This window comes from Procambarus clarkii, chromosome 8 (genome assembly GCF_040958095.1).
Source record: "Procambarus clarkii isolate CNS0578487 chromosome 8, FALCON_Pclarkii_2.0, whole genome shotgun sequence".
NCBI classification, from domain to species: domain Eukaryota; kingdom Metazoa; phylum Arthropoda; class Malacostraca; order Decapoda; family Cambaridae; genus Procambarus; species Procambarus clarkii.
The window spans coordinates 50,625,431-50,640,464 of record NC_091157.1 but is presented as its reverse complement, the minus strand read 5'-3'; the positions used below and the strand labels follow the sequence as shown (position 1 = coordinate 50,640,464).

The window sequence follows — 15,034 nt, the reverse complement described above, 5'->3', positions numbered from 1 at the left end:
GACAGTGACAGCAACACTAGACAGGTGACGGTGGACAGTGACAACAACACTAGACAGGTGACGGTGGACAGTGACTATATAACACTAGACAGGTGACGGTGGACAGTGACAACAACACTAGACAGGTGACGGTGAAGTGACAACAACACTAGACAGGTGACGGTGGACAGCGACAACAACAGTGACCAGGTGGGCGTAATCAATAACTCGAGGCAGGTAAACTAAGGGTTTTCCATCTGCAGCATTATCTGAATTTACCTCGTCCGTCCAGAGCTCATGTAAACAACATTGTTACTGATAGGTGGCCGATGTGTGTATATATATATATATATATATATATATATATATATATATATATATATATATATATATATATATATATATATATATATATATATATATGTCGTACCTAATAGCCAGAACGCACTTGTCAGCCTACTATGCAAGGCCCGATTTGCCTAATAAGCCAAGTTTTCCTGAATTAATTTAATTTCTCTATTTTTTTTCTTATGAAGTGATAAATCTACCCATTTCATTATGTATGAGGTCAATTTTTTTTATTGGAGTTTAAATTAACGTAGATATATGACCAAACCTAACCAACCCTACCTAACCTAACCTAACCTATCTTTATAGGTTAGGTTAGGTTAGGTAGCCGAAAAAGTTAGGTTAGGTTAGGTTAGGTAGGTTAGGTAGTCGAAAAACAATTAATTCATGAAAACTTGGCTTATTAGTCAAATTGGGCCTTGCATAGTAGGCTGATAAGTGAGTTCTGGCTACTAGGTACGACATATATATATATATATATATATATATATATATATATATATATATATATATATATATATATATATATATATAGGTGAATAGAGGCATTAGGTGAAAGAAAACGTACTCAATTGCGAATGAAGCCAACTGCAATGCGACATACTAAAGCAAGTACGTCAGTATTTAACCTTGTGAAGGAGGGGACGTTCATGTCGTTAGTACTGGTAATGGATGGTCTCAACTCTTGGCTGTAGGCCAACCTTCGGAACCTACATAGATTATTAAGTGCAGTTTGTGGGTATTATTGTAACCTTCAGAAACCTTCAAAATCATATGATATTTCTTTACATGTCGCCAATAGTTTTTTCTTCTCAAATTACAAGTCAAATTGTGAAGATGAGTGTGGCTTCGGTAAGACATTCACCATTCACAGGGCTCAGAGCAGCGTTAACATCCCAGCTCCACCGTCCAGGGAAATCCAGGATAGATGGGGTGGAGCCCCGGGGTCCAGGCGTGGGGGCGCCGGGGTGCTGGGCTAGGCTCCTCCCTCGCTCCTCCTCCATGTAACACAAGCTATAAGAAGCCCTGTTTCACGTCAGTCTTGCAGTTCTCCTCAAAGCAGCGCGTCTTAAAGGTGGGCTTTTAAACATTATATTTTTTTGTGTGTAAATACTATTGAATATATTGTTAACTGTCAGTGTTTCGCCTAAATCTGTTACCATCAAGCATCAGATGCGTATTTGTGAACGAGACGCATTTATGTTACCATAGAACATGAGATGCAGCATTTAGCATATAAAAGTGAAATGCTCATGTGAAACTGGGCTGAGGTGGTGTACACGTTGGGAATTTTGTACTGTAAAAAAGCGAGGTTTTATTCACTAACGTGCATACAGTATTAAAATAAGTATAATGTTGATACAAACTTGATGTTATTTAAATTAGTTTATATATTTTCTCATCATGATATGTGGTGTGGTAGAAACCTTATAGAGGCACATAATAGCCTCAGAAACAAAACCCCACATTATACATTTTGCAAAGATTACAGAATTGATGAAAGGTTTACAGCGTTTATTAATATTCATCAACAGTCTCTTGACAGTTTTACATAGTTTAGTGCCACAGTCATTGGCCGGAGACCAGACACAAGGGCCAGAGTCAAGAACTGAATTCCATATTAGTTTAAAGCTCAGGAATTTGCATTTAGTTTACATTAAGAGTTTATGTGTGAATCATACACCCTGCACCCACCTAGTGGGCGGCGAGGGAAGATACACCCACGTAATGGGTGGCGGAGGAAGGTACACCAGCCCCCATTGTGAGTGGCGGTGGAAGGTTCACCCACCTAGTGGGCGGAAGAGGAAGATTCACCTACTCAGTGGGCGGCTTTGAAAAGCACACCTACCCAGTGAACAGCAGTGGAAGGGCCTCCCACCCAGTGGGCGGCGGTGGAAGGAGCGCCGATTCAGTGGAAGACACAGGTGGGTGGCGGTGGAAGGTGTGCTCATTCAGTGAATGGCGGTGGAACGTGAGCTCATTCAGTGGGCAGCCCGTGCTCCTAAGGTTTGCCAACGTCAAGAAAACGGTCAATTTGAAGTGGTCTCTCCTAACCTACCAGAGGACAAAACAGAAAACGGAACAGTACGTCACTTTCGCGAGCCGCTTCCATTTTCAAGTACGACAATTTTTGGCCTTATGTAACGCATATGATAGAAATGCGACGTTCTTTGTAAGAGGACAGGTTGTACTGGGATTAGGGGGGGGGGGTCGGTGCACCAATCCAGTGGGCGGCTGTGGAAGGCGCACCTATCCAGTGCGCGGCGGTGGAAGGCGCACCCAACCAGTGGGCGGCGGTGGAAGGCGCACCCAACCAGTGGGCGGCGGTGGAAGGCGCACCTATCCAGTGGGCGGCGGTGGAAGGCGCACCCAACCAGTGGGCGGCGGTGGAAGGCGCACCCAACCAGTGGGCGGCGGTGGAAGGCGCACCCATCCAGAGGGCGGCGGTAGACGGACTACCTCACACAATGAAAACATTCACTAAAACCTGTGTTTGACTGTTTAAGTGTGGTGAGAGTACAAATACTGGACAGAAGCCTTCTGTCCAGGAATATCACAGTTCAGTAAGATGGCCTTGAATTGCTTTCTGATTGTCAGGGACTGGAACCTGTTAGCCTTATCGAGGCCCCAGTCCTATATAGGGTTGAATTCATTGATATCTTTCAGCACTCCGTCCCACATGATAACAGTTAAACCTACTACTTAACCTTACCTACTTAAACCTACACCTACTTAAAACTATCTGTTAGATTAAGGGCCTGCCCGAAACGCTGCGCGTACTAGTGGCTTACAAGAGTGCAATTACTGTACTATGCTATGTATTCTCACAAACCCAATGTACCTTCTTGTATATAAATAAATAAATAAATAAATAAATAAATAAATAAAGTTAACTGTATAATCGAGATTTAAACTTTTGTCAACAGATGAGGAGTGGCGTACTGGTGTCCATACTGCTGGTGGTGACGATTGGGGCTGTCAGAGCCTGGCCCCAGTACCCCGGGGTGAGCAGTGGTGCAGCAGCCGCTGACGAGAAGCAGCAGGCGGCGCAGGAAGGAATAGCTGACCAGCAGCAGCAGGTGGGACAGGGCAGTTTCTGGTGGCAAGATGAAGGAGTCTTTGATAAAGTAAGAATGATTATTATCTTTTTTCTCGTAAAATTTGCACGATGTATCTTGGTGTTTTGGTGCAGGGTATCATTTGCAAAAATCGATTATTTTTAGTCATTTAGATGACTTGACAGTTGAAGCAAAATTGGTAACTACCGTATTTTACAGGGCGCTGAGGGAGTGACACTGACAGAAGACTTCACGTTCCAGCAGGCTGCGGACTGTAGCAAGGTCAGTGTCCACACTGTACATCATGTATAACTTTACGGTGATCAAAAGCAGCAACAGCAGTTAGTTTAGTTCATTGATTATAATCCCCCATAGCCACCGTGTGAGTGGTAGTGCACCTCCATATTCATCATGTGAGTGGTAGTGGAAAAGCTCAGAGGCATATAATGGGCACCAATATTCGTTACTTAAAAAGTTACGGCACTGATGAGCATGTTACAAAGGTTAACATATACGTCAGCAATCTACTCTCTACTCGCAGTTTTGGTTAGGTTTAGCTTCACTACTATGAATATTAAAGTGTCGCATGATAAGTCCAAGAACTGAACCCGGTGTTCTATAGGCGAAGACATTTAAATTTGTAGTGTGCTAGTAACGAGTTTTATTTCTTAAAATTTTCGAAGTTTGAAGGATAGTGATCTAATTTATTACTGCATCAACGTCATGAGAAAAGCAAGTAAGGGACAGTGGAAACCTACAGTTTGTTCATTACCTATCTCAGGCAAGCCTCATACGCGCCAAGAATTTTGGATAATATGTTATTCCGAATAAAATGCATGAGCATATCTTGAACATTAATGATGGAGTTACTATTAAATTCTTGTTTTTTTACATTAAATTACATAATGACGTAAGGTATATAATAGTTTTGCTAACAAGGAAACGTTTGGTCAGACCTCCAGCATGGGGTGTAAATTACCAGAAGTACTTGTTGGCGAGCCTAAGCCTAGAAATCTAAACTATCTTGGATGACCCATAGCTATATGGCTCTTCCTACATTCTTGCTGGAGTTCTTAGGATATTTCTGTCCTCGAAATGGGCTTGACATATACACCCATTTTCTGGACTTCTAAAATCAACCGTTGGTGGTATGCTTTAAATAATTTGTTTATACTTGTGTTACAGAACTATGGGTGCGTGCCGTGGCAGTTATGTGTAGATGGTGAGATAAACACAAGTGGGATAGGCCTGCTGAACCTGCGCACGCCTGAACCAGTGCCACAGCAGGTATGTACACGCTAGTCTTCTTTGCTATATATTTTTCTTCCGTATAAAATTTATTCATTTCAGAACATGCTACGTATATTACCCCTCAAGATCTGACTTTTTCTTCATCTTGGCAGAACACTGGAACTCTGTGCGGTGGCATCGGCAAGATCTGCTGCCTTCTTCCTGGACATACCACCGTCGCGGAGGGAGGCGGATCGTCTGACAGCTTCGGCGGCACTGGCTCCATCGTGGAGGTGGGAGCAGGTGGCCTAGCAGGGGGTGGTTCTGCTGCTGTCGTGGAGGGAGCAGGTGGTAGTGGTGGCTACCAAGGAGGTGGTTCCGCTACTGTCGTAGAGGGAGCAGGTGGAGCACCTCACAGCAGCGGCGGCACTGGTACTACCGTAGATGTGGGAGCAGGTGGTGGCTCTGCTACTGCAGGTGGAGGAGCTCACGGGAGTGGCGGTACTGGTACTACCGTAGATGTGGGAGCAGGTGGTGGTGGCCACCTAGCAGGGGGTGGCTCTGCTACTGCAGGTGGAGCAGCTCACGGCAGTGGCGGCACTGGTACTACCGTAGATGTGGGAGCAGGTGGTGGCTCTGCTACTGCAGGTGGAGGAGCTCACGGGAGTGGCGGTACTGGTACTATCGTAGATGTGGGATCAGGTGGTGGTGGTCACCTATCAGGAGATGGCTCTGCTACTGCAGGTGGAGCAGCTCACGGCAGTGGCGGCACTGGTACTATCGTAGATGTGGGAGCAGATGGTGGCTCTGCTACTGCAGGTGGAGCAGCTCACGGCAGTGGCGGTACTGGTACTATCGTAGATGTGGGAGCAGGTGGTGGTGGCCACCAAGCAGGGGGTGGGTCTGCTGATGTAGGTGGAGGAGCTCACGGCAGTGGTGGCACTGGTACTATCGTAGATGTGGGAGCAGGTGGTGGTGGCCACCTAGCAGGGGGCGGCTCTGCTGATGTAGGTGGGGGAGCTCACGGCAGTGGCGGCACTGGTACTATCGTAGATGTTCAGCAACAACAAGGTGGGGGGCAAACTGTGGTAACAGGGAAGTGCGAAGAGACGAAGGAATGTGTCCCAGCTTATCTCTGCCATGACGGTAAAATCAACACCTCCGGAGAAGGCCTCCTCGACCTCCGCTTCGGTAATAAGGTGAGTGTTTGAGAACCATGACTGCGTTTTCTTTCTGTTTTATATATACAAATATTATTATCTATACTTATTAACCTTTGATTTAATGGACACTAGTCTCATATCATCTGCCATATATGTCAACAGTGCGTTAACCCCAACTACCCGACGGTGGAGGCTGTGTGCTGTGCGTACCCATCCTGCAAGGCCGGCAACTTGTGCGTAGCTCAAGGCGCCTGCGACGGCACCATTGTCAAAGACGCCGCTGGCAAATATAAGGTTAGGGCGGCCACGTCGCATCATTATACATATAGTCACTTAATATTTTCTGTGATTTTTGTCATAACACGCATATAATATATGTAGCATAATTGCTACATATATTACGAAACTTATGAACTATGCGTTAATATGTTCATGATGTGTTCAGGATTGTTTTGTGGGCCCCAACTTGGAGGCGGGAATCTGTTGCACGCCGCCGGCGCCTAAGCCAATCCAGACGTGCCCGAGTCCCAAGACGTGCATCACCCAGGCCCAGTGCACCGCCCGCACCACCCTCACCACAGACGGCGTTGGCAACATCGACATCAGAGTCCATTCCGTAAGATTTGTTATTTTTTCTGCTACAGACGTGACCATTCATTTGCGCATTGCTTACCACCATAAGCAGGCGATGAGTCACAATAACGTGGCTAAAGTATGTTGACCAGACCAGACGACGACGTTTCGGTCCATCCTGGACCATTGTAAAGTCGACAATCGACTTGAGAATAATGGTCCAGGACGGACCGAAACGTCGTCGTCCCTTCACCTTCTAGTGTGTGGTCTGGTCACCATAAGCATATTTGTTCTGCCCTCCATGGACAAGGCTACATATCTCTTAAACATATAATTTAATAATTCGTTTTGTCGAATTGTTAAAAGTTGATGTATTGTGATTCGACACACGAATTATGATAAAGCTACCAGCTAGCTTTATCATATTGGCATACCAGGCATAACCTCGCTTGCTCTAATAGTTCCATATATAAATGTCTCCTCACGGTATTCATCATAAAGTTTATTGCCACCATTTTCAGGTGTTTGTGAATTTGTTAGTTCAGTAAGATTTTAATCAAGTATTCATCCCAGTATTCTCTTTGTTACTGCTCTTTGCCCAAACGCCCATATAAATTTCTACTGCTGGTCTACTACAGTTTTTTTTGCAAGCATTTTAATAGTATCATGCTTTGAGATGCCAACAAGTGATTGTATATCGAAAGGAATTATATATATCTGAAATCTATTTTCACTTGATGCTAAAACATTCCTTTGAATATCACTGATTATTTTCTGTGTGTTACTACTCTGTTCATTCAGTGTCATGAGCGCACTCTGTGAATCACAGTATTCCACTGCTTTTGTATTTTAAGTATTCAGTGGCCAGTACGGTTTGAGCGACAAAAGATCGCTAAAATATATTAGATGAGCATCCGGTACACCTTCCACCTATTTCTATAGAGCCGTCAGGTGTAACACTAATACACATCGTTACCCATAAGCTAAGATCTTTCAGTCATGCTTTTCAATGTTTACTTAATAACATTGATGTGCGCCTGGCCGCTGGGTGGACAGCGCTTCGGATTCATAGTCCTGAGGCTCCGGGTTCGATCCCCGGTGGAGACGGAGACAAATAGACAAAATGTTTTTTTCACCCTGATGCCCCTGTTACCTAGCAGTAAATTGGTACCTGGGAGTTAGACAGCTGCTACGGGTTGCTTTCTGGGGGTGTGTAACAAAAAGGAGGTCCGGTCGAGGACCGGGCCGCGGGGACGCTAAGTCCCGAAATCATCTCAAGATAAACTCAAGATAACACTATCTTTCTTAGGTGTATTTACTAAATCTACTGCTAGATCTCAGTTATTCCATGGAAAGTAAAAAGGCATTTACAGATTGTTAAGTTTTTAATCAGTCGGTTAGAGAGGAAGGAATAATCATTAAAATGTGAAAATAATTTTTTGTATAAGATCGTGCAGGGTTAGCAAAATATGGTTAGTAATTAATTTTCCACTTTCCATTCCAATAGCCTTGTTTCGTGAGCAAGGGAACTGTGGTAGGTGTGTGCTGCGACCCTCTCCCACCGCTGGAGAAATGCTCGCTAGACGGAACACAAAAGTGTGTGGCGACGGGCTCCTGCGGCGGAAAAATTACCGTCGACCCCCTTGGTGAATACCAGGTAATTACTCTACTGTACCTTGTTACCGCGTCTGGACTGCTTACGTATTGAGAAGTTTACGCGTGTGAGCACCTAGATCTAATGAAAGTATTCCGTGTAACAGACGTGCTATGTGTCTGGCGGTGCCGGGGAGGTAGGCCAGTGTTGCACGCCTCCAGCACCCCTCAAGACGTGCCCGGGAGGAGAGACCTGCCTCGTGTCTGACCTCTGCTACTCTGATGGCACTAAATCTCCTCCTTCCAACTCGGTGAGTGCTCACTGCCCAGCCAAGCTTGGGGCGCCAGCCACGCTCTCCCATTGTTATTTGCGCTCTTCACTTTCTCGCTGTGCTTTTTGCCAATATCCAACACCTCTTGTCAATGTCCAACCCCTGTTGTCAATATCCAACGCCTCTTGTCAATGTCCAACCCCTGTTGTCAATATCCTACACCTCTTATCAATGTCCAACCCCTGTTGTCAATATCCTACACCTCTTATCAATGTCCAACCCCTGTTGCCAATATCCAACGCCTCTTGTCAATGTCCAACCCCTGTTGCCAATATCCTACACCTCTTATCAATGTCCAACCCCTGTTGTCAATATCCTACACCTCTTATCAATGTCCAACCCCTGTTGCCAATATCCTACACCTCTTATCAATGTCCAACCCCTGTTGCCAATATCCTACACCTCTTATCAATGTCCAACCCCTGTTGTCAATATCCTACACCTCTTATCAATGTCCAACCCCTCTTGCCAATATCCTACACCTCTTATCAATGTCCAACCCCTGTTGCCAATATCCTACACCTCTTATCAATGTCCAACCCCTGTTGTCAATATCCAACACCTCTTATCAATGTCCAACCCCTGTTGCCAATATCCTACACCTCTTGTCCTACCCCCCACTGACAATGTCAAGACTATAATGTCAAGACTGTCAAGACTATAATTCATTAATACCCAACTTCCGTTGAATATTAATGGATTATAGTCTTCATTAAATTATTAAGCAATACACTTGTATCCTTACAATAAGTCATGCACATAAATGGCCCAATTATTTATTTTCAAGAATTTTGTTAATCTATGAAAACATGCACAAAGTAAATATAAAAGTAAATTCCCCAAAAATTTGCAATATAAAATTGGATTGCGTTTTTTATACAAGACGTTTAATTCGAGATCTTAAACTCTTAATGTTAGCATGTATGAAAACAAGTATTAGATGAATAAATATGTGTTACATCACCAGGCATGTTACGTCAACCCCAACATAGTGGGCGCGTGCTGCTACCCTCCCCCGAAGCCAAGTGAGCCCATCCTCGACAGCTGTCCCGAGAACTCTGTATGTCTGCCGGAGATCCTCTGCCAAGGAGAGCTTCTCGATAACACTGGTGCCTTCCTCCCCTACTCTAGCAGCGGCAAATGGGCACAGTGTCGCTTAAGCGGTACTGGTCTTGTATCTCCCGGAAGCTGTTGCCAGAACCCAAAACTACCACCGGTTGATGAAACCTACGTGGCTGCAGGAAAGTGTGGTGTCCGCAATGAGCTTCTTGATACTCGCATAAAAAATGTTGACCTCCTTTACTATCAGACCCACTTCGGCGAGTTCCCTTGGCAGGGAATTGTCTTTTTCACTAACTACACCTTCAAGTGCGGTGCTTCCCTAATCGGTGACCGCTGGCTGCTGACCGCAGCTCATTGTGTTAAAGGATTCACTCCACAAGACCTCCGTGTACGGCTCGGTGAGTGGCAGGTCGACGACTATAAAGAACCTCTGCAGTACTACGACGCAAATGTGGCATCTATTACAATACACCCACTATTTAATCCCAAAAACGTCCACAATGACATCGCTGTGATAGAGTTAAGTGAGCCCATAGTATTCAAGTATCATATCAACACAATTTGTCTTCCAAATCATGGACAAATAATTCCTAAGGGAACTCGATGCTTTGCTACGGGTTGGGGTAAGGATGCTTTCGATGGCGGTCAATATCAAGTGATCTTGAAGAAGGTCGAAGTACCAGTAGTGGACCGTAACGATTGTCAGAATCTACTACGAAAAACTCGTCTGGGCAAGTTCTTCATCCTGGACAAATCGTTCATGTGTGCTGGAGGTGAAGAGAACAAGGACGCGTGCGAAGGTGATGGTGGCGGACCTCTGGCCTGCCAGGATCCCACCACAGGCGATTATGTCCTCACTGGCATCACCGCCTGGGGCATTGGCTGTGGTCAGAAAGACGTGCCTGGCGTGTATGTTGATGTCCAACACTTCCGTGAGTGGGTGAATGGCATCATTAACAAGGAACATCAACAGGAGCAGCAGCAGAGCGCAGGAGGATACAGTGGAAAGTGAGCAAGTTATAAGCATAACCACTGTAATAAATATGCCTGCTCATACAGTACTTCATGCTTATTTATAAAATTGGCAAACAATACAGCAGTGTAATACTCACAAAATATAGTCTGTGATATTTCTTTTCTATAATAAATGGATTATTTGACAAATGGTTGAATTAAAACCCTAATGTTAAAAATCAATCATTCATAAGGTCACTGAATAACTGAAGGTCATTCCTTTTGCCCCCCATCATTCACTTTGGTAGCTGCGGGGTTATTCCACTCTATGGCCTGTGTTATTTGCTGGCACTGGCCGTGGCCTAACAGGTGCCTCTGGCGGCGACCTCGCAATCTTTCCCAGCAATTGCAGTTTATGTCTTTGAGTGTTGGTGCTGCTACCATTTCTTCGGTGTTCTGTCAATATGGAATAACATATCTAACATTGAATTCATGTACAGTACATATTTACCAAAGGTGGGGTGCAACAAACTTCAAACTTCTGCCATGGCCATTAGATAGACAGCTTCTTGGCTATCACCCTTGGTTTTTGGTAGCCACGACCGCTTTCTGGTCTGCTGTTGCTGGTGGAGACTTTATGGCAGCTTCCCTACGGGATTTTAATGGTGGTTGCAGAGCCTACTTTCTCTTCGAATACCCTTGGAATATGCCTACTGTGTTGCTACGTCCATGACTTCCTGCGGTTAATATTGTCTTCTTCATATCCCAATGTATGTTGTTTAGCATTAGGCTTTCTAAGGTTTCGGGGTTTCCCGTGAGCTCACGCGCTTCCTTTTATCTGGTTCAATGGTTTTAGAGCGACTGATGGCTCCATTTCTAGTCCTGCGTCTGTGAGAGAAGTTCTTCTGAGAGGGTAACCAGAGAGGGGAAACCTTGATTGTTTTTCCACTCTTGGAGGTTTGGTTTGTCTCACATGTAGATATTTGTAGAGTTTTTTGGCCTTACCATCTACACATTCTTTCCACATACTTGGTCATTTCCGTAGATTGTTAGTTGTAGGTTGTTCCCAAGTGGCCTTTTGACTTTCGAGGGATTTTTATTGCCATTCGTTTGCATTCTGTGCTTAGCAAAAGATCTATGAAAATTGCTGGCAAATACTTCCCGAACATGACCTCTACCTTTCATTGTTTTGGATTCTTGACTGATTACCCTATATCTGTCACGAATACTCATGATGCATGTTTCCGCTCTATAAGCTATGGTGCCCATATAACACATACCTTTTCACTCTAAAGTATGCTTATGAACTGCAATCTTTGTCTTTAGATTTTATTCCAATTACCATTCTTCACATAACTACTTACACTAGCCGACCCAAAATCTACCTTATTGTTCTGTAAATCTGTCTGTGAGACTAGAAGAGATATTATGAAATGTTGTACCACCTCCCAATTTCTATTCTCTTATATCTGATGTCTATTAAAAATTGCGTGAAGGTGGATGGGGTATATTCCCAGTGATTGGAAGCAAGCATTCGTTTCTCCTTGCAAAACTCGAGAGAAATCTGGTTCTTCACCTAAAGATTATTTAACCCGTCCTCTCAACTAATGAGTCTCATTTTGTACGCTACAGTTCCAAACGTACAGAGTTCTATGAAAAGTAACAACTCACAAATATCCACGTTTCCTATTCATCGGTAGGTTAGGCTAGATAGATGGCAAGGGTTCGCATTGTGTATGTTATGTAAATCAAGAGAATGGGCTGGATTATTAGCTCATTGCCCTTATAAGTTGTCTCCAAATTACTCAAAATCATGATTAATGAACTTATGTAGAACTTTTCTGGAATATCAGTGCTGTTTGCCCTCACAATTTGGTTTCAATAATGCCATTACATTACAGATGTTTTAGTAGAATAAGATGTACAGTACATATTCAGATTGCCTTTCTTCCTTGAAAATGCATACAACAAAACGCATATTTGCAATTTTTTGTCTGATAATTTGCCTTTACTGTATTTATTAACAATTCCCTCTTCTCTCGACACTTTAAGTAAGAGATTTGGTCCCGTTTCTCCTCTGCTATCAGCAATATGAGGGAGGTAGCAAATAAGGAATATTAAATCACACATTGACAATAGCAGGTAAACAGTACTGTGGAATAAGATACAAGCTAAGAGTAGGCACCAGAGTCAACACGTGTGGCCATCAACAGGGACGTTGTGAACTGATGTAGTCAGTGATGATCAGGGTGGAGGGTGTTCCATATATTTTATTTAAGTGATTCTGGTATCTCCCGTATCCAAGCTTTCTCTCCATGTTGTTGTTGTTTTAGATTTAGCTACTCGGAACAAAAAGCTCTAAGTAGCACGGGCTATGGTGAACCCGTAGAGGACTTACCTGGCACAGGAGCAGGGCTGTAACTGCTTTTTCTCTACACTACACTGTGACAGTAAGTAATTATCAAATAAAAGACACCAAGCCGGAAAGGCTATATGTAGCACCATCAAATATGTGGGTTATCCGAAAGGCGCTAAATATCACTAGGGATGCCAATACGAGAACAGAAAATGCAAAAGGCGAACGATATCAAAGGTATCTGATTCACCAAAGATTCTATAGAGAGACAAGTGACCGTGAGGGACGGTTGGGAAGCAAGACACGCACCTGGAAGTCAGGACATTCAACAAAGATATGCACGACCATAAGAGGGGCAATGCAGTTTGAACAATAAGGAGCAGGGCGGCGCCCCTGAGCTAAACGTGTATGACGAATGCGTAACCTTGCTAGAGCCGTTTCCCACTGCTGGTTACGGTGGTAGTAGGAAGGCCATGGGGGACACGCTACCCTTAAAAGCACGCAGTTTGTTGCTAGTAACAGAAGACCAACGACCCTGCGAACGGGTAAGGATCGAGAAATGAATAACTGGGTAGAAGTTTGAATAAGGAACAATGAATTACCAGACAACAGCCTATTCGGCCAAAGATTTAACATTAACTCATTCATCTGGACTGTTTTATTTGCCATTCCTTCTCACAGCTTACATTAACACAATAAAACTGCTAAATTTTCCACTACTCTTACCTTACTTGGGCCGGTTGTCAGCTGCACCTGTTCACCTGACTGGAGACCGGACTGAAGTGACCCACTTGCACTTGTTGTTATAGATTCAGCTACTCGGAACAAGTTCCAAGTAGCACGGGCTATGGTGAGCTCGTAGTGGACTTACCTGGCACAGGAGCGCATGTGCTGTTGACACACACTTGGCGCGCATTTCTTATATACAGCTACAGATGGCGCCACTCATTTGTTTTGGAACTTCCCGCCACAATTAACACTCATTATCTTAATTTTAACGCCATAATGAATGTTAGTTTTGACATCTTGGCGCTTAACAAACTCTTGCTTGGCTATAGCAGTACAGGAGCAACATGTCTGGAGGTTTATTTTCGTTAATAGCCTACAGTATTTAAATTTTCCGCAAATACTAATATACTGAAGTGACGTGCCAGCTCAGTTCAATCTTCCCGCCACCTTATATAATTAAAATTTCCGCTACACTTTACAATTGCCACCAACCCTTTACGATTCCCTCCTTCCTTTTACAATTCCAGCCTATTCTTCATAATACTAATTCATCACGCCTTACAATTCCCATCACACCTCATGTTTCCTATGGACCGTGAAAAGTTCTAGTCGCATCTTTTAAGGTGACAGCTACATGCCAAAGCCTCTCGCCATACACCATGGTTCCCGCCATACGCCATTTTACCACCACGCGCCTCAAGATCCCCACTACACCCCCTTAAGGTCTCTACCACACACCAAGATCCTGGCAGCACCCCTTAAGGTCCCCACCACACACCAAAGTCCTAGCTAGTAGCACCCCTTAAGGGTCCCCGCCACACACAGGGCCCTAACAGTACACTTTAAGGTCCCCCACCACACACTATAGTCCTATAGCAGCACCCCTTTATAATTTCACCTAGTTGTGCTTGCGGGGGTTGAGCTCTGGCTCTTTGGTCCCGCCTCTCAACTATCAATCAACTGGTGTACAGATTCCTGAGCCTACTGGGCTCTATCAAATCTACATTTGAAACTGTGTATGGAGTCAGCCTCCACCACATCACTGCCTAATACATTCCATCTGTTAACTACTCTGACACTGAAAAAGTTCTTTCAAACGTCCCCTGTGTGGTATCACTGCTACCAGTACTCCTGACTCGTGAGGGGCTTACCTTGAGGTGCTTCCGGGGCTTAGCGTCCCCGCGGCCCGGTCGTCGACCAGACCTCCTGGTTGCTGAACTGATCAACCAGGCTGTTGGACGCGGCTGCTCGCAGCCTGACGTATGAGTCACAGCCTGGTTGATCAGGTATCCAGTATTCCTGACTAGTGTGGTATTACTGCTACCTGCATTCCTAACTAGTGTAGAGTTACTGCTACCAGTGTTCCTGACTAGTGTAGTGCTACTGCTACTAGTACTCCTGACAAGTGTGGTATTTCTGCTACCAGTATTCCTAACTAGTGAGGTATTACTGCTACCAGTATTCCTAACTAGTGAGGTATTACTGCTACCAGTATTCCTGACTTGAGTGGTATTACTGCTACCAGTATTCCTGACTCGTGAGGTGCCACTTCTATCAGTATTCCTGACTAGTGTTGTATATTACTGCTACCAGTATTCCCTACTAGTAAGGTGCTGCTGCTACCAGTATTCCCTACTAGTAAGGTGCTGCTGCTAC

General features: G+C 44.4%; 1 protein-coding gene across 2 annotated transcripts; it reads left to right on the top strand.

Moving 5' to 3' along the window:
• Positions 1 to 1,206: 1,206 nt before the first annotated feature.
• Positions 1,207 to 10,503, top strand: LOC123759697 (uncharacterized). 2 transcript variants are annotated; one of them, XM_045744927.2, is made up of 10 exons: positions 1,207 to 1,402; positions 3,255 to 3,407; positions 3,606 to 3,668; positions 4,572 to 4,673; positions 4,790 to 5,815; positions 5,942 to 6,073; positions 6,225 to 6,395; positions 7,860 to 8,009; positions 8,113 to 8,256; positions 9,245 to 10,503. In XM_045744927.2, the coding sequence occupies exons 1-10, from the start codon at positions 1,256 to 1,258 to the stop codon at positions 10,349 to 10,351; spliced, it is 3,195 nt and encodes a 1,064-aa protein (XP_045600883.2). In that variant the 5' UTR covers positions 1,207 to 1,255; the 3' UTR covers positions 10,352 to 10,503. The 2 variants fall into 2 exon arrangements, with proteins under 2 accessions (XP_045600883.2, XP_045600882.2); XM_045744926.2 differs by having other exon boundaries at positions 1,241 to 1,402; positions 3,255 to 3,455.
• The last annotated feature ends 4,531 nt before the right edge of the window (positions 10,504 to 15,034 follow it).